This window comes from Camelus bactrianus, chromosome 2 (genome assembly GCF_048773025.1).
Source record: "Camelus bactrianus isolate YW-2024 breed Bactrian camel chromosome 2, ASM4877302v1, whole genome shotgun sequence".
NCBI classification, from domain to species: domain Eukaryota; kingdom Metazoa; phylum Chordata; class Mammalia; order Artiodactyla; family Camelidae; genus Camelus; species Camelus bactrianus.
This window is the reverse complement of record NC_133540.1, coordinates 19,192,966-19,213,184: the sequence shown is the minus strand read 5'-3', so window position 1 is coordinate 19,213,184 and position 20,219 is coordinate 19,192,966. Positions and strand designations below refer to the sequence as shown.

Sequence of the window (20,219 nt, the reverse complement as noted above, 5' to 3'; positions counted from 1 at the left end):
TTGCTGTAACACTACATTCAAGGATGGTGAGAGAGGGTGACCGTTTCTTGTATTAAAGACCAGAGATAAGAACTCAGTGAGAAGGCAAACCAGCAAGGGGGTAAAATAAACGTCTTTAACAAAAAAACAAACAGTTATAGAATGAGAACCTCTCAGGTTACTTAGAAGAGCTTTAAAACTCCCTGTGATGTCTTGACATTCCAGCCATAATTTCAGTCTTCTGTAGTCCAGGCCTGCTAAGAATGAGTTAAATGGGTTTTGTTTTGTTTTTCTTTCAGATCTTTATCTCTTAGTTGTTGTTTTTTTCCAAGGCACCATTCTGATTTTTCAGTTACAAGCGAAGCTGGTTTACCTTACCTCACCTCTCAGTGACTTTATTTGGTAGATGTGGGGGCTTGAGCGTGATCTTTTGGTTTTAAGTTTAAAGCGTCATTTCATGTTCAGTTTACCAATGAAATTTCTAAACCGTCCAGAATGAGGCAACAACATTTGAGTGATCAGTTTTTGGAAAAGTCACCCATGCACAGGCAGTTGAAGAAATGACATTTGCTTAAACTTTGTGAGGCTGTGACCTCACCTGTAAGTGAATAAATAATCCATCACCCGGAGCGCCACTGTTTCTATCAGAAAAGAAGAAAAAATCCTCCTGCTTCTTTTTTCTTTCTTTGGAGTTTATAGTTGCTGGCGTGAACCATACAATTTCACTGTTAAATTTGCGACTTCTAAAAATCCCTTCTCTTCCTGACATCATGCTGTGGCCTTAGAAAGTCAGACAGTTGTTTTTACAAATAGAGAGCAGCTCCACTCAGACACTGAATAGACAATTATAAATGTCTGGATTCTTTCCTTTTTCAGGGCGGCTGCTTTTAGATGTGGAAGAAAACCGCATTAACCAGAGGACGTTGTTATTGGTGGTTAGTGGTCTTTTCCTGCCACATCTGTAAGGCATCTTGTTTAAAAAAACAAAACCAAAAAACCAAACTTTTCTCTCCTTGTCGAACAGTAATGTTTTGTGTTACAAGACTTCTATCAGGAAGTATCGAGGTATAAAAATATTAAATGTTCAGAAGACAAAGGACCGTGCGCTAACGTTCTGTTATAAAACTTGTACCAGGAAGCATCGCTGAGGTATAAAAGGACCATTCATGTCATCTGATCACAGTGTGGCATGTGGCAGGTGACAGTGTGACGCTGTAAAGGAGGGCACGGTGGTCAGGAGTGCACACTGAGCCAGTGGCAAGCTCAACGTGTGTTTGTTTTTTGGATTCTGTAGATGGCCGCCCACGGCCGGTGATTCTCTGGGACCCATCTTTGTGTCCGACAAGCAACGAGACCCACTCTTCTGTGAAGCTCACCTGGGGAACTTACCAGCAGTCGCTGAAGCAGAAGTGCTGGCAGAACGGCCGGGCGCCCAGACCCGAGTGGGGCTGTACAGATGTGCATCACCACGAGTGGTCCAAGATGGCCCTCTTTGATTTTCTGCTACAGGTAAATTTATTCAATCAAGTAAGTGTCTATCTGAGCCTGACACTGAGTTATGTACTTCTGCCATGAAGGAGTTTTCTGCACCTTGAGTTTTTATGAAGCCAGGGTTTAGGTTCTGGAATGCTGTATTTCGCAAGCATAGTACCCCATCACAAGATGTTATATCCTTTCGGGAAATATTCAGAAATGTCCGTTAGCCCTTTCATTACATGCTGAATAAGTACTTCCTCAGCACTTCACTCCTGCAATAGCCGTACCCATTATAGATACAATTTATTGAGATAGCCCATCGACGGTTCTCCAAGGTGAGTGTTCTTACCTGACTTGGGAGACAAGTAAGTAAACTGAAGTTTGGTGAGGTTAAGTAACTCACCCAGGTTCTTACAACTACTGAAAGCCGGGGCTGGGATTCCTGGGGTCCGCTGACAGTCAAAGTTTGTCTTATTTCTGATATTCCACACTGTTTCAATGGTCACTTGGCCACCTAGCTTACAGCCACCGTTTCCTCTGTTTTCTTTCCAGTAATTTTTTGCAAATATTTTATTACAACTAGACATTAGAGAATTATAAATATTGGCCATCTACATAATTGAGTGATTCAATGTTTTGTAGGTTTCTTTTTTTTCCTTTCACATTTTTTAAAATTGAAGTATAGTCAGTTTACAATGTTGTGTCAGTTTCTGGTGTACAGCATCATGTTTCAGTCCTACATATACATACATAGAATCGTTTTCATGTTCTTTTTCATTATAGTTTGTTACAAGATATTGAATATAGTTCCCTATGCTACACAGTATAAACTTGTTGTTTATCTATTTTATATATAGTAGTTAGTGTCTGCACATCTCGAACTCCCAATTTATCCCTTCCCACCTACTTCCTCACTTGGTAACCATAAGTTTGTTTTCTATGTCTGTGTTTCTGTTTTGTAAATAAGTTTATTTGTGCCTTCTAACAGAAATTCTACATATGAATGATATCATATGGCATTTTTCTTTCTCTTTCTGGCTTACTTCATTTAGAATGATGATCTCCAGGTCCATCCATGTTACTACAAATGGCATTAGTTTTTATTTTTTTATGACTGAATAGTATTCTGTTGTATAAATATACCACATCTTCTTTATCCAGTCATCTGTTGATGGATATTTAGGTTGTTTCTATGTCTTGGCTGTTGTAAATGTAGGTTTCTTATAACTCTTATCTCCTTTTGGTGAAGATCTCATGACTCTCCCTACTCCTCATTCCAATTATGACCTTCCTTCCTCCTTTTTAGAAAAGCTGGTTTTCTGTAGTTGTCACGTTAATTAGTATTTTGTGGCAATTTAGGACTGCCTTCACACATGTGCAAACCATTCTCCTTATGTTAATTCTTGTGTGTATGTGTGCATGTGTGTGTGTGACATTTCAGCAAAGAACCAGAGGGAGACAAAAATGTAAGAAGAAAATCAGTTTGGTGCAGAGTCAGTGTGGGATTGGGAACCTCCGAGATGGAGGGGACGACCTCTGGTGTCTGTGCTGCGAAGCCCCCAGTGAGAACTGAGCCTGAGAGCAGGCTACTTGGTTTGGCAAGCTGGTCATCAGGTGTCACCAAATACTCACGAAAATACAGCTAAGCAGCTCAGGCTGGTTTGAAGCTCTGTATGTGTATTATTATTCCATTTCATTAGCACACTCACTCTGTGAGGTAGGCAACCGTTCTCCATTTTACAGGCAGGGAAACTGAGGCATAAAGAGGTTATTATCAAGAACTGTGAAGGCTCTGAGGTCTTACTCTTCCTGTAAGCTGACACGTAGCTAGCCACAGGTTCATAAAAGACAGAAGGCTTCCAGCTCAGAGACAAATGACTTTGCTAGTCGTGTTGCTTTGCCCTTCGAGTCCCACTGGGTGATTTGAGGTGGCCCCAGTGAATGCTGTATATGGTGGGTTTTTGTACATTTTGAGAAACTCTAAGCCTAGGAAACCCCAATCTTCTAAGAGTTGCTAGCAAACCTGCCCAACATTTGCCCCAGAAGCTGACATTATCTTTATTATCTTGGTCAGGAAACAAATCTGTCTTCCACCCCAGCAGGAGACACTCTTTATATCTTCCAAAGCTGTTTGCTCTACTGACATCCTTGAAGAGAGCATGCAGAACAAAACTTGACATAAGATGTGCAGAAACGCCTTCGAGAATTTTTTAACAGTTTCCTGTCTTACTTGGCTAACTGTGGATGCCATCATTTTAACTATTATTCTATAACAATTACCAAGTCATCCTTTGTTTAATGAAAGAAGTTGGTGTGATAAAATGTAGTAGCAAATATGGAGAAAGAATAAAGATTTCAAGGATTAAACGGACTCACAGACATAAAAAACAAGCTGTTGTTACCAAAGGGGAAAGATGGGGGGAGAAATAACTTGGCAATTTGGGATTAACATATATATACTACTGTATATAAAATAGATAAACAACAAGGTCTTACTGTGTAGCACAGGGAACTCTGCTTAACACCTTATAATAGCCTATAATGGAAAAGAATCTGAAAAAGAATATATATATATATTATATATATATATTATATATATATTATATATATAAATAAATCTATTGAAAAATCTCTATATAGAATCTCTATGTAAAATCATATATATATATATGAGGGAAGCTACAGCTATCCTTCAACAAATGAAGATGTATTTTTGCAACATCTACTGTGCGTTTTACTGTAGAAAACCACCACAGGGGTCACAGAGTAGTATAAGATGGTCATCCTCTCTGCCCCTAGAAGATGACTTAGTTAGGAAAATACACTATATAAAACAAAAATATAGATCCATGTAAGAATGGGTGGCTAAAATTATATACGTTCTTAGTGTTACAAGTCAAAAGAAGACCTTGCTGCAAAATAGATAGTGAAGGAGAAAGTTTGAGTAGGATTGTAGGCTGTAAATGAGAAAGACGATGGAAAAAACATGAGAAAATACATAGGACTGGGGCTGTTCATGCAATATTGAAGATATCCTAAATACAGGTACAGCTCAGAGAGATTTTGGGGTAGGCTTCAGACTACTACAATAAAACAAATACTGCAGTAAAGTGAGTCACGTGAATTTTTAGGTTTCCCAGTGCATGTAAAAATTATGTTTACAGTATATTATAATCTCTTCAGGGTGCAATAGCATTATGTCTAAAAAAAAACCAATGTATTCATCTTAATTAAAACATAATGCTGCTGGGAAATTGCTCTGATAGACTTACCCCATAGACTTCTTGATGAAGAGTTGCCACAAACCAACTTGTAAAAAGCTCAATGACTGGGACATGCAATAAAAATGTTCGCCTGTGTACTATTTGTCTGAAGCAGTTATGTAAGGGAGTAGTGATGCTCACTGCCTGTGAGAGTTATGCTAGAACATTGAGGAAGAGAGCTATTTTCACACAGTAGAGTTACTTTGTAACTCTCTCTGCGCATCACCCTGACTCAGCAGGAGCAAATCCCCGCTGAGTCCCCCCCGCATCAGCGGTTTTATCATTGCCATGTCTATTTTCTGTGGTCTTGAGGACATATCTGGGCACATGGAATTGCTATTATAATGTTTCAAATCCGTAAATGAATACTATTAATAACCTCACCATCATATAACACTTGCTGTGTGCCTGGCACTGCTCTAAGCACTAAGGTATTAACTTATTTAATTCTCCTATCAACTATAAAGTAAATACTATTATTTCTATTTCAGAGATGAAGAAGTCAAGAGAAAGAGAAATTAAGTAACTTGGCATGGCTGGTATGCAACAGAACTTGTAGTCACACTCAGGAGTTCTGTTTTAGGAGACAAATCCCCTACGATGCCTCTTCCTATTCATTTGGTGGGGAAACGGCACTGCTGTCATCCAATTTTCCAAGTCAAATGTTTGGAGTCATTCAGGGGCTTCACAGTACTTACCTTCCATTCATACCGTGACCAAATCCTTCATATCCACCCCAATCCATCTTGTCTCACGAATAGCTGGTGCCTTACCTGAGTTCGGACTTTAACCAGCTATCACCCGGATGACTCCCTCCAGTGCCCTCAAACCATAGGAGCCAAGATCACCTTTGGTCTGAGACACTGGGCATCAGCTGCTGCTGCCCGAGCAGGAGCTGAGCCTCTGGGTAGGTCAGCTCTATCTGTGGTCTGCCTTCTGCTCCTGATGCCTGGGGCAGGGGCAGGGGGTGAGGGAAGGGGTCTTCCTCATCCTTGATAATCCCTGAGGATGGGATCTCTGACCTGCCCAACTTCAGACACCAAGACTGGAGTTCCTAACTTTGGATCCTGTTAAAGCACTGAAAATCTAAGTCAGAAGTTACTCTGATTGTTAAGAGTTCATTTAATTACTGTTTACAGAAGTTTATCAAGCTCCATATACACAGATGGCTTTGTGAGAAGGCACTTATTTTTTTTTAAATCCATCCAACTTTTATTTACTTCCCACAGTAACAGACAAAAGGCTAACTTCCCCTAGATGTTGCTGTGTTTTACAGTTCCACCAGGAAGGTATGAGAGTGCCTGTTTCCTGTCTTTTGCCAGCTTTGGGAAGTGGAAAACTGATTTTTTTTTTTTTTTTTTGCTGTTTTTATGGAGGATAGGGGAGTTTTGTATATATTTTGAGTTCATATATTACTAGTGAGGCTGAGGATTTTGTATTTTCAAATATTGATGGTTTGCATTTTGTTTTCTATGAATTGCCTGTTTGAATCGTTGATCTTTTTTTTATTGCATTCCATAACTTTTTTCTTATTGATTTATAAAAACATTTTTAATACCATGAAGATGAGCCATTATCTAGTCCCAAATGTCTCAAATAATTTCTCTTACTTTGCTGGTTTTCTTTGGACTTCGCTAATAGTAGATTTTGCTCCAGAGCAATTTTATATTTTTTGTAAGATCATATTCATTTACTCTTTTTCACTCCCCATGTTGAGCCTCATACAGTGTTTATAGAGAGATGCTTATTGAAAATGTTTACTGAAAAAGTAAATGAAGAAAAGAACAAACTTAGGTCATTTTTCATGAGTACCATAATAGTTATCTTTTATACAATAATCCTTCTCATCAATTACGCTGAAATATTTAAAGTCAAAATATATGCCTTACTTAAATGGCATTTGGGAGTGTGTTGGGTTGTCTTGGATGGGTTTTGTGAGCAGTCTTAGAAAAGTTATGCCTGAAGCAAACCAAAGTCACGAGATCTAGGGCACCACAGCAAGGCGAGGGAACACAGAACGCAGTTGTTAATTTTCTGTACACAACACTCTCTGTGTTTCACCCAGTTACCAAATCCACATTCACAAAGGCTATGCCATTTTCCTGGGTCTGTAAAATGTGACGGAGGCACAAGTAACCTTTTATTCTTGAAGCCTGGGGCGTGAACTGAGTAGATAAAAATTTGCTTCCATTAGGATGACAAAGAGTGGTATTCTAGAGAGCGTTGGAGTTTCCAAGGCTTGGTCAAAATTTTTTCGAAAGATTAAATAACAGAAGAAGATTTAAGAGGTAGAAAACTTGCTTTCTGACCTCGGATATAGTCTGTATAATAGGTAGGGATTGAGATTCCGGATTCCGGAGCCAGCCTGCTAAACTTGAATTCCAACTGCCAATAACTAACTTTTTTTTTTTTTAACATTGAGAAGTTCCTTCATCTCTCTCTGCCTTGGTTTCCTCATCTGTAAAATAAGGATAATAATATCGTTTATCTAGAGGGCTATTGAGAGGATGCAATACTTTTATATGTGTAAAGGATTTAGAATAATGCTTGTTACACTGTAGGTGCCCAGTGAGTACTCATATTAATTAAGAAATTGATCATCCAGAAATAATAGTAGAGGTAAATATCAATATAAAAATTAAAATATTTTATCATTATTTTTACTCATTAAACTGTAAATTATTCCCAAACCATTTCGTTCTTTCTATTCTTCTGTACTTTCATACTTACATGCTAGGTTTTAGCCTACTAAGTTTTAATTATTTTTGACTAGTCTGTCTTCTTTAATAAGCTGTGAATTTCTCAAGGGCAAGTTCCTGTCTTCTTCAACTTTGTAACCTTTCAATTTACAGCAGCATGTCTGAAAATGTCACAGTTACTCAGGGCATTGTGGGTCTTTTTTTTTGATCAAAGAAAACTACCTAGTTATATTAAGATATTAAATCCAAAGTGTCAAAAGTGTTAAAAAGGAAAAAAATAAAAGCATACTTGCAGTAAAGAGGTAAAGTTTTGTTAAAGGAAGGAAATGAGAAGTTTAGCAAATGAGAAATCAAATGAATAGAAATATTTAATATTTTTACTATTTAATAAACAGTCGTCCCTATATTTATATTTTCTGTTTATTTGATGAGAAATTAAGCAGTATTTCCATGGAGGGGGACCAGCAGAAAGGTGTCTTGGGAGCTGTTTGCTTCCACCATCAAGAAAGTAAGTTTCACATATATCTTCCCACTTGGGTTTGACAGACGCTTTTCAAGGTCTTCTCTGTCCCAGACACTCAGCAGGCTTAGTGCTGGTGTTAAAAAGATGACTAACATCACCTATCTCTCTGTCTATAAGAGTTACGCAGTCTAATAGGAGAGAGATCATCATAGCGGAGTGTCTCGGGTCTAATAACCCAGTTTAGCGTCCTAAGGAAACAGGTAAGGTGCTTTAGTTCTTGTGGCACTTGAGGTAAAAGAGTGTGGATGGAGAATGTGACATTTCACCCAGAAACTGAAGGCCTTGCAGAAATCAGGAGAGCACAAGAGTCAGGAAGGGAGTTTGAGAGAAAAGGCCTTCTAACAAAGGACCGGAAGTGAGGACACATTCACTGAGTGGGAGAAACGGCCCTTATGGAAACTTGCTGTTCCACCGAGGTCGTTGGCTCCCAGATGTCCGCGAGTTATGAACTTATGTTCGTAAATTCAATAAGAAACAATATGCACTGGCACGCCTGGCCCCCTAGACTTGTCTCTCCTAACTTTTACCTGGCTGCTTATGATTTAGTTCCTCAGTATAATGAATTCGATTGATCTAGGGTCTTAATCCTTAATATGTTTCCTCCCCCTCTTGATACTGTGGGTCCCTTTTTTTTTTTCTCTTAATGGTCTGACAGAATGAAAGTAAAATTTCCAACCAACTGTCATCTAAACAAGAGGACACATTGCTTTTCATTAAAAAGGAATTGTTTTTGTAGGAACGTTCTATATGTTAAGCAAAAAAAGATTCTGGGGTAGATAATGACCATCTTCCAGGCACCCTGTCCTCTTAACCCTCCTACTCAGTGATCAAGGGTCTCGCTTCCAACTTTTAGAGGTCAGTGAGGAAAAGCACACACAGGCAGGTGCTCTGACAGGGTCCCAGACACTGGGATTTCAAATCTAGAATTTGGGTCAGTTTTGCTGTTTTGTAGAATTAGCACCTGCCAGTCTAAATGGCTTCGAGCCCTGTATTTATTGGTCAGTCCAAAGAAGCAGATCGCATAGCATCCCATTCATTTGCTAGCAAGTAATGAGGGGTGATGCAGTCAGACACTGTCTTGGCTTCAAGTCGCCAAGAGAGTCTGGGATTAGCTTTGGCAATATTGGTTGGCATGCTGCATCGGCTGGGATCTGGGGAGCAAGGATTGCCAAGGATGAGAGGATGTAGAGAACATTACATTCCTGCTTTTTATTTTTTGTTGAAAAATCACAGTGGTTGGCTTGATTATAGAGGGTTGTTTACTAAGGTAAGAGGACATGGGGAATGTGTCATTCTAAGCTTTAAAAATGACACGCTTCAAACTTTGCAGATCTGCCTGGGCTAAGCGCTGAAATATATTGTAGGTAACTATAGAAGTGTCATTCTGTAAAACTAAGTTTGCCCTTTTGAAATTCAAAAGCCTGCCTTTGACATAGCTTCTACTATACAAATGTTCACACGATCACCGGGAGAAGTTATTTTTAGTATTAATGATGCTACAATACAGGGATTTTTAAAGAGGCCTCAGAAGACTTTCCAGATTATCTTGTGACACCATAGTTTCATTCTTCTGAGTACTGCTTGCAATGCGTGAGCAAACTGGCCAGAACACTTGGTATGTTTTGAGCACCTACAATATTTTTTATTGCTTTTTATATTTATACGTGTAGAGATAGGAAGGGAAACTTACTTCTGATATCAAAGAATATAGACATTGTTTCAGGAAAAAGGATATAAATGAAATGACTAAACCATGCCAAGAAAGTATTTTTTTTTTAATTGAAGTGCAGTCAGTTACAATGTGTCAATCTTTGGTGTACATCACAATGTCCCAGTCATGCATATATATACACATAGATTCATTTTCATGTTCTTTAAAGGTTCTTACAAGATATTGAATATAGTTCCTTGTTCTTCACAGAAGAAATTTATTTTTTTAACCTGTTTTTATATATAGTAGTTGATATTTGCAAATCTCAAACTCCCAAATTTATCCCTTCCCATCCCCAAGAAAATATTTTTATTAAAGAAGGATTTGGGTTATCTTGATATTTGTTCCAAGAAGATTTGACTTCCATTTTGATTCAAGCATTTTTATTATACAAATTTATGACACTTTATTTTTAAAGAAGTCATCATAATTGGGGAGAGGACATCATGTTTGTGCAGGTGTAGCTAAACAAGAGTTTACTTTTAACAAGTCAAAGTACGACTTTTTAATTTTTGACAGAATTTTATTTCTGAGAAAAGCACGTTGTCACGTCAGCCTCTCAGACTTGAAGTCTGGGAGCACATTTGTCACCTCGTTCCCTAACAGTTCCTGTCTCGACTTGAACCTATGTCTATTTCTGACGTTACTATTTTTCAATCAGCCAGGTTTGAAATCTTTGAGTCATCCTGGCGTCTTCCTTTGCTCGATGCCTCATAGTTGAGTAGCACTAAACTCTGACAGTTCTTTGAAATGCCTCCAGTCCCTTTTTCTTTTCATTCCTGTTAATGCCACCTGGATCAGGCTCATCCATGCAGGGCAAGATGCTGTAGGAGGCTCCCGAGTGACCTCCTTGTCTCTACCTCTGCCCCAGAGGCAATTTATTGTGTGAATCACTGCTAAATTTATCATCCCTACTTCCTTTTCAATCATATTGCTTCTTGAGAAAAAAAAAAAAATCTCTCAAGACTTCCATTTGATTGGAAAATAAAGTCTAAATGCCCTAATGCATTGAAAAATGTCTTATGGAAAAACTAAGCATATACAAAAGTAGATAAAATATTATAACGAAACTTTATGTACCTGTTATATCCAAATATAACAATTAATCAACGCATGACCAGTCTTGTTTCGGCTCTGTCTCTGCTACTTCTGATGCCTGCAGTAATTTGAAACAATCCCAGACCTCATATTCTTTCATCTGTAAATATTTCAGTACGTATCATTAGAGGACAAAACATGCAAGCACAGGACCATTATCCCACTCAAAAGAAAAATTAGGAATAATTTCAGACAAACATGCAGTCAGTGGTCAGACTTATACTTGTCTCCCTAAATGTCTGTTTGTCTCTCTGTCTGTCTATCCATCTATCTACCTTCCTACCTACCTACCTATCTATCTCACAGTTGATTTCAGTCAGGATTCAGATGAAGCCTACCCTTGGTGAATGGCTGGTATGTCTTTTAATCTACAAACTCCACTCCATCACTTCTGTTTTTTCCCCTATCAGTCTACTTACTGAAGGAACCAGATCACCGGTTTTGTAGAGCTCTAGACTCTGGAGTTCGCTGGTTGCACTTCTCTGGTGACTTTGTTTGTCCTTCTATAATCTCTGCTCCATCTACATTGGTGTCAGGCTTAGGGACTTGATCAGATTTAGATTTAATTTATTTTATCCAGGCTCCTTTATAGATGGTGATGTGTTACACTGGGAGACCCTGGCAGATGTCCAGGGAGCCAGTCTGGTCATGATAGTAGCAGCTGTTGGTGCTCAGTATTAACCTCTCCAGTCACTAGGCATCAAAAAATGGGGGTATTCTAATTCTGGCATTATTTCTTCATTGATTAGTTGAAATACTTCTTTTTAAAAATTTTTTATTTTTATTTTTATTTAAAATTTTTTTTAATTTTTCTTTTTCTTTAGTTACTTTTTCTTTAATGGAGCTACTGGGGATTGAACCCAGGACCTCCTGCATGCTAAGCACGTGCTCTACCATGGAGCTATACCCTCCCCCTCAGAATACTTCTTTAAAGAGTAATTTCCCTTCATCTCTTATCTAGTTCTCTAGTGGTACAGTTTATATAGAAAAAAAAAAAATAACAGCATTACTTTTAAGGAACACTGTGACCTGAACTTCTAACTCCCTTTTTATTTTCATCTGTCACGATAACTCTTGTACCGTGTTTGTGTCTCTGAGGCTGAGAACTGGGCAGTTAAACACAATGAGAAGGTATGTGTTAGTTAACTTCAGGGTGTGTGTGTGTGTGCGTTTTGTGGTTTGGTCTGTTCCAAACTGTCAATAATTGAACACGTCCCCTCACTCTTTTCTGCTCTCCCGTCCCCACTAAAACACCGCCTGGTTCTTCCCTAGTGGACAGTCTGCCCACGCCTCAAAGTCCAGCCCAAATCCTGTGTCTGCAGAGCCTATGGGACTAACCCGAGTAAGCTCCTTTCCTCAGCAGAACATCTAGTATGTATATATACATATATTTAATTCTACAAGTTTTCAGTTCATCAATATCATAGAGAAATAGCACTGAATAGCATTTATGTAAAAGAAACTTGGGCTCAAATTCCACTTTTTCAATAGTCACATTTGGGCACATTTATAGTCTCTCAGAGCTTTGATTTATTATGTAAAAAAGAAAATGACTTGATTTCCCTTGGAGATTTGTTGTGAGATTAACAGGAGTGTTGCACATGAACTATTTATCATGGTACCTGGCTGTTACGGGCTGAATGTCCCCCCAAATGCATATGTGACTCAGTGGCCCCAGGGTGTAGTATTAGGAGGTGGGACCTCTGGGAGGTGATGAGGTCAGGAGGACAGAGCCCTCATGAACGGGGTTAGTGTTCTTATGAAAGAAATCCAGCAGGTCCTCCCAGCCCCTCCTCCCACGCGCCACACGGTGAGACGTGCGGCTCCCAAAGAGGGTCCTCACTGGAACCAACCGCACTGGCACCAGGTCTCAGACTGGCAGCCTCCAGCCCTGTGCGAGCTAGATGCTTGCTGTTTCTAAACTGTTCTAACAGCTAAATGGACTGACAGTGATGCACTGACAGATCTGCAGTTATCACCTAGAATTTAAACTTGCTGTAAATGTATATTTGTATGTGCATAGCTATGATCTCCTGAATCTCCAGATATGACAAGGTATTCGGTGGTAGGGGCGTGTAGGTCTGACCTTGGATGTTCTGCAGTGTGGAGCTGTGCATTGCAGCATTTGTGCTGTGGGAAACCATGCAAGCGCGTGACACAGTTTCCATGCACGTGCCGTCCAGGTCAGGTTGGGGTGGGGGCATTTTTGCACAGACAAGGAAACTGCAGATAATACCTCCTTACGTGTCTGTTAACTGCAGGACCCTCAGCCTGCAGAATTTGTGAAGCTAGCTTGGGTTTTATTCTCAAATTCTGTTCCTCGAGGTCTCCTTGCCAACACATAAAAAAAAAAAACAAAACAAATACCAAAGAACAAAGACTAGCATAACAAATATCATGTTGCCAACTTCTAGAATTATCCTGTCAATTTTTTTGTGCACATTGGCTTTCAGAATGTACTTGAGAGGGGGTATAGCTCAGGGGCAGAGCATTTGACTGCAGAATGTACTTTAGGGACATAAATACATCAAAGTCAGAATCCCTCTGACCATCTCCTCATGTCTCCTTCCTGCACCTTCTCCCCAGAGGTGATCACACTTGTGAGGTTAGTATGCATCTTTTCAGCCAATTTAAAAATAATTTTACATACATAATCAGTGGATATCTGTGTGTTTTTTTTAAAAAAGCTTGCATATTGTAAATGCAGTTGACAACATGCACTTTTCTGTAACTTGATATTCCTGTTTTTTAACAACTGCTCCTACTTTAACAAGTGGAGAGGTGCAGGGTCTAGCCAGGCTGGGGGCTACGGTTTTATGGTGCTGGAAATAGGGCTGAACCTGGAGGTGGATATGAGGGACGGTCTATTCTTTTTTTAATACCTTTATTGCGGTATGGTTCTTGTTCAGTAAACTTCACATATTTCAGATGTACAATTTGGTGATTTTTGATAGATTTACACACCCATGAAACCACCACCACAATCAAGATAGCCAATAGTTCCATCATTCCCCAAGAAGTGCAATTTTCAAATTCCCAATTTATCCCTTCCTACCCTCCTTTTACCCTCTGGTAACCAACCATAAGTTTGTTTTCTAGGTCTGTGAGTCTGTTTCTATTTTGTAAATGATTTAGTCTTTTTTTTTTAGATTCCACATATAAGTGATATCATATGGTATTTTTCTTTCTGTTTCTGGCTCACTGCACTTCGAATGACGATCTCTGGTTCCATCCATGTTGCTGCAAATGGCATCATTTTATTCTTTTTATGGCTGAGTAGTATTCCATGGTATAAATATACCATAACTTCTTTATCCAGTCATCTGTCTATGGACATTTAGGTTGTTTCCATGTCTTGGCTGTTGTACATAGTGCTGCTATGAACATTGGGGTGCAGGTGTCTTTCTGAATTATATTTTTCTCCACATGTATTTCTTGAGAACATAGTTCTACAAGGCATCAGCCAAGAAAATTTCCCTTCGTTGGAACAGGAATATTTTTTTGTGGGGGAAGGGTGGGTAATTAGGTTTATGTATTTATTTATTTATTTTTAGTGGAGGCACTGGGAATTGAACCCAAGACCTCATGCATGCTAAGCTTGCGCTCTACCACTGAGCTGTACACCCCCCTCAACCCTGAGGTGGAATCTTAATGTGACAAATACTACATTATTGCCTTTGGACCCTTTAACATCAGATGAGAGGCTTTGCTTGGCTTCATAGATGTTCTATTTAAATAATTGGCTTACAGCCATTTGTTCTATTTTTCTCATTAGCCTATCTTAGTACTTTTAATTCTACTTTATAAACAAAAGCAGGATTTATAAGAGTACAGGATACTGCTTACAGGGTTCAATTAAATTCAGCAAACTTGGATTGAGGCATTTCTGTGTTCTAGCTAAACAATTCCCAATCAATCTGTGCGCCTCGGGCATCCTTTCAAATGGTTGTGTCTTGGCTCCTGAGTCTGACACAATGTCGTCTCATGCGTGGGGACCATTGTTCTCCTGTTTCTCAGGGTGATCCCTTCCCAGATGTCTTTCTGGTTGATTCCCACAGCCAGCTCCATCTAGGAAGGCTGCAAACTCTCCTCCTGCAGAAACTGACCGGCTAGCTTATCCTTCCCACTAAGAAGCTGGTCTTTTCAAAGCCTCGGGGACATTAGGAAACCCACAGTCGAATTACATTGCCCTTTATTTCAAAAGGCACAGAGTTTCACTCTGTGTGGCCCTGAAATGGCATGTACTCCTGATACTCAAAATTCCTCTGCGAGAACATGAGAGAACGTGGAAAGTAAATACAAGGGCCCTGACCTTTGACATCCCGTCTTTTGGGTTTTGACAAGGTTTCTCCGGTAGAAGCCTGATTTTAGAGACCACATTCTTTCACTCCACAGAATTTAAGGTATTTATTTGATTCTCCATGGGGGCAGCTTTGAAGAGAAAGAGCTTCCCAGCCACACTGACCCCAGTCCATCACACAGACACAGCCGGTTAGCTGGCCGGCCTCTCCAACAGGAAGGCGCCTCTCTGGGTCCTGGCCCACTTCCTGTGAAGGGTTCTCTGTGTCTCAAAGCTTATCCTTCCTCTTAAGGAGCATAAAGATCCTCAGATGTCTGCTCCCAACCTAAAAGCCTTTAGAATTTTATGTATTCCTTCCTCCTACCGGCTAGCATTCAGAGAGCTCGGATTCTGCTAAAGAATCATTTGCATAAAAGGCAGGCTGGGGGACTGGCTGATGTAGGTCTTTCCTCTTGCATCAGTCTGCTTCCCGGGGGAAATGTCTGGTCAAATACATTCTATTCATAAGCCTCAACTTGCTAACTGACAACCAAGTGAACATCTCTGGGTCATTTCGAATTTAATTATTAATCAAAAGCACAACATATTTTACTTAATTATGGGTCCTTCTTGCTTCTATCAAGCCTTGCCGTACAGTGCATAGTCAGTGCACTTCAGTCCTGAGTCGTCCCCACCACTGGGCTGGAGACAACAGGGACTGGAGGAATCCTGCATGAGTCCATAAATAATCTTTTGAGACTCAAAGATGGCTTGATGCATTGTTTGAGCTGGCTTTTGGGACTGGCTTCCCCATTAATCCTATGTCATTGAAACATAGACAGTTTGAAACCATCCTTGACTGCTGTGTTCCAGGAAAACAGGAGGTCGAAGCACTGGATCTCTAGATCAATCTGCCTGGAAGGAAAAACAAAACCATGGAAAGGGTAACACAACAGTATTGCCACAGGAAAAATGAAAGGCCAAGCAAATATTTACCTGGCGCGCTCTCTCTCTATATATATTTTATGTAATTATTTTTAAAAGATTTATGATTCATTTTGCCCCATGAAGTAGACTCAAAAAATTAAGGGAAAGCTGGCATTTTTGAATCCAAGCTACTTTAATAAAGAGTTTTGCTTCAAAGCTGTTTGCCAACCAGGGAGTGTAGAAATAAATCCATTTTCAAATGGGAAATTCTATATATACATGTAAAAATAATTTTTAAGAAAGTTTAATTTAGTAACCCGGGGAGCATAGAAACAAATCCATTTTCAAACAGGAAATTCTACATATATGTGTAAAAATAAATTTTTTTAAAGTTTAATTTAGTAAAGCAGAGTTTATTTGTTTATTTTCTCTTTTTTTCTTCTAGCTTTATGGAGGCATAACTGACAAATATAATTGAATATGCTTAAAGTGTACAATGCGGTGATAGGATTTCCATATACATTGTGAAATATTTACCACAGTTGAGCTAGTTAACACATTCGTCACCTCACATACTTATCGTGTGTGTGTGTGTGTGTGTGTGTGTGTGTGTGTTTGTGTGTGTGGTGAGATTGTGTGAGTTCTACTCTTGTTAGCAAGTTTCAAGTGTATAATACAGTATTGTTAAATACAGTCTCATCCTCAGAGCTTAATCTTCTAACTAAAAGTTTGTACCTTTGACCAATATTTTCCCTTTCCCCCCTCCCCTGGTAACCCCATTCTGTTCTCAAACAGCATTTATTGTTCAATAACCAGAAAACAATCAGTTTAACAGAATTAAGTTTTGTAAAGAGAAGCGATTTCCATAAAAAAGGTGAGTTTAACATTTGGATATATTACATTAGCTTGTGTTCATCATTGTTAAAGAAAACCACATTCAATGATGCCTGTTAAAGATGGTAAGGCCGACTTTACTCAGGGCCATCACAGCAGGTATGGGGCCACTGCAGGGGGAGTTTACCCCGGGGGGGAGGGACTGGGCTCAACCTGGAAGGCAGCAGTGTGAGTGGGGACTCACAGCCCCACAAGGGGTAGAAGAGGGGTCAGCGGATGGAGAAATGACTAAGAAGAAACACCAGGGAGAAGGGCGTCCAGGTAAACTGGCCTCAACAGATTCTTGCTAAGGACAGGCCAGGTGATCGGACATCACCTGGGGGACCCAGTCGGATGCTGAGAGTGATCAGATAGCAAGCATACGGGCTTCTGGTCAAACTGACTTTGCAGGGCTCTTGCTGAAACTTGATTTTATCAGAAAGTGCACAGCTGGGCCTAAGAGAAGGTTCAGGAGCCCAGCTAAAGTTCGATCAAGCTGAGAGTCTTTATCACCGTGGTCACAATTATGTTTTGGTATAGTCCTCATGTTATTTTGTCAATATCCTTGTAATAATATACGACGTAAGGGGGGAAATTACATTGATAGGCATTCCTTAAGGGTGCTAAATATGAACACACACCACTTTGAGCAAAGGAAAAGCTTTCAATGACACGATTCCCTGAGATGTAAATGTACATAATTTTAAACTTATTTGCAGCCCTATTTAATGTTAACTCGTTAAAAATGGTGCCTCATTTCATTGAAAGAAAGCATTTTTAAAAAATTTTACTTATGTTAAGGTTATTTTATTCCTATTGTAACTTTACTGGCTTAATATAAATCCATTCTATAAATCAGAACTTCATGAAATATAAACATTTTCATTTTTCTTTGTCCAAGTGCTCTTTGGAAGTCTTTGCATCCAGGAAGGTGGGTGCGCCTTTGGTAGACACTATTTTCATGCAGCTTTGCCTGTGCAAATTATAGAACATGAATTTTCTTTCTCTAAAAATAGGTTGTCACTTGCCTAGTGACTCGCTTCAGGGTCTTTCTGTGGCAGGATGATGTTTGAGTTCTCATCTTGATTCAGAGGTTATATGAATTCAACAGATCGCATCTTTAGAAACAGATCCAAATATATTGTAGCATTAAAAATATTTTTACTTATTTGTAAAGAAATACTGTTTTGTCTTTACTTATGACTCAGTGATGTGAAAGCAACTAGAGATACTGCACTGAACTGGTCCACACTGATAGTTACTGTAAAATGTGGAATTCTGGAGTATCGGTGATGCTGAGCAGTGACTGCAACTTCCTGAGACTGAGGCACAGGGACGCTGGTGCCCATTGTTAGATGCATGTACTGCAGACGGTTTCCACTTTTCTCATCGTCTGCAACTGCTCTGGTAGTCACATGTGCATGCAGACTAATTTTACAGGCACCTGTTGCCATGGTAGCACAGAACAAGAATGAAAGCCATTATTTTACGGGGTGAGAGTTCCCACGAGGTGCAGGTGCGGGCTGGTGAGAACACCGCTTTTGCTTTGTCAGGTTGCCAAGGTACAGGGCCAGGTCTGTAATAACAAGTCCCATGGGGACTGTGGGGCTCGTCTGAGGCTGTCCTTGTCTGTGATCTAGGCTACCTTCACACGTTTATTAGACCACAGGGACCCAAATCTAGCCCCACTGATAACACGGCACTGATTTCCATCAAGACACACCGAAGCAGATGGATTTTCCAATGTGAGTTATTAGCTGATAAAGAAAGAAGCCCACATGTTTGTGTGTCTCTGTGCTTAGGGTGGGGCTGACAGTGGTAGTGATTCTTTCTGCCGTTTTGAAATAAGATAATTACAGAAAGGTTTTTCTCCGTGTGTTTTCTAAAAACTAATGAGACATCAAATGAAATCGTTGGAACTCAAAGGAACCTTGCAGAAAACTGATTTATCACTCTGAGGTTGTACCTGTTGTATCTTTGTCACGTGTCTGTTACATGCCAGGTGTCACATGGACTCCCCGTGAGAGGTAAGACTTCACGGTCCACGGTTAGTGAAATGAAACCCCTAGAGAGACCCAGACGAGAGCAAATGACCAGCACAGGCAGTTCCATTTTTTGCTCCTTTCCCATTTTTTCCATTCCATCCAGATGCCGTCTTACAAAGACCCATGTCTTACTCTGCTGGCATTATTTTGTTTACTTCACTCTTCCCAAAGGAGGCAGTGTTTTGGAGGAGCTTTGTAAATAGCCAAATACGAAGTGGATACTGACTTCCCGCAGGGTTCTGTCAATAATAAACGTTTATCAAGTGCCTCCTGTATGCCGAGCATTGGATGAGTTCGTTACTATGGTGAATTACTCAGTTCCACTCATTACCTATCTTACTGCATCGTTTCAACTTGCTAAAACCAGTTCCCGGTAAAGGTGCGGTCTTTAACACAGTAACTTGACAAGAGATGGTGAGAAGCTTAAGCTATTGACTTAACAAACTGGAAACACACACACACACACACATGCTCACACGCCCCTGAGCTCACTCAGACCCTCAAAGAGGTGCAGGAAACAGGTAGAAGGCTGTACCAGGTGGTGTAATTTAACTAAAAGAACTGAGTGAGAGGAGTTTCTCGCCTTGGTTGGAAAGTACACCTTCACTTTACTCCCTCTTCAGCCCCTGAGAGCGTCTTGCCTTGGTTCCCTTCAGTTTTTGCTCTTTTGACGTTTTCACCTGATGCCGTGTTCCCTCGCCTGTCACCGCTCCTCCAGCCCTACAGGAGAGAGGGCTGGTGGGGCTTGCAGACATGGCAGATCTCCCAGCTTCCCCCTGTGGGCACAGAGCCCTTATTCAGCATTGACTCTGGCCGCCTGCCTTCCTGCCTCCCTCTCCCGATGGTGCAGACCCAGACCGTGGGATCAAGGGCCCGGGCAGCCTAGACCAGTCCTTGGAGAGAGCAGGGCCAACATCGAGCATTTGGACACTTTGGTATCAACTTGGGAGAGTATTTTTGTCTCTTGAATCTAACAAAATACTTGTTTGTATTTTTAAAGAATTTCATTTCTCTAGTAATAAATTATTTTATTTTATTTTATTCTACTATTATTTTATTCTATTTATTTATTTTATTCTATTCTATTCTACTCTACTCTTTTCTTTTTCTTTTTTTTTTTTCCTTTTAACAAAACAATAGTCTGCATGCAGTGTCAGGTCTGGGGAGAGAAAGACCGAAAACACCTGGCTTTTCACTACAGACCATTTGAGAAGCACTGGTCTACCTGCTCTCAGGTTCTCTAAAGATGTGTTTTGATTTCCTGCCTGCATGCTTTTGCCTATTTTTTTTAGCTAACACTGCCTAGCTCTTAAAACCCAACAGTGATATCCTCCCCCTCATGAATT

The 20,219-nt window shown here is 39.9% G+C and overlaps 1 protein-coding gene across 3 annotated transcripts in view; it reads left to right on the top strand.

The window, feature by feature from the left end:
* Positions 1–20,219, top strand: part of GASK1B (golgi associated kinase 1B) — a 49,344-nt gene that overhangs the window by 18,470 nt on the left and 10,655 nt on the right. For all 3 annotated transcript variants that reach the window (XM_010955491.3, XM_010955492.3, XM_010955493.3), the window contains exon 3: positions 1,274–1,488. In XM_010955491.3, coding sequence (XP_010953793.1) covers positions 1,274–1,488 — 215 coding nt within the window. The remainder of the gene's footprint in view (positions 1–1,273; positions 1,489–20,219) is intronic.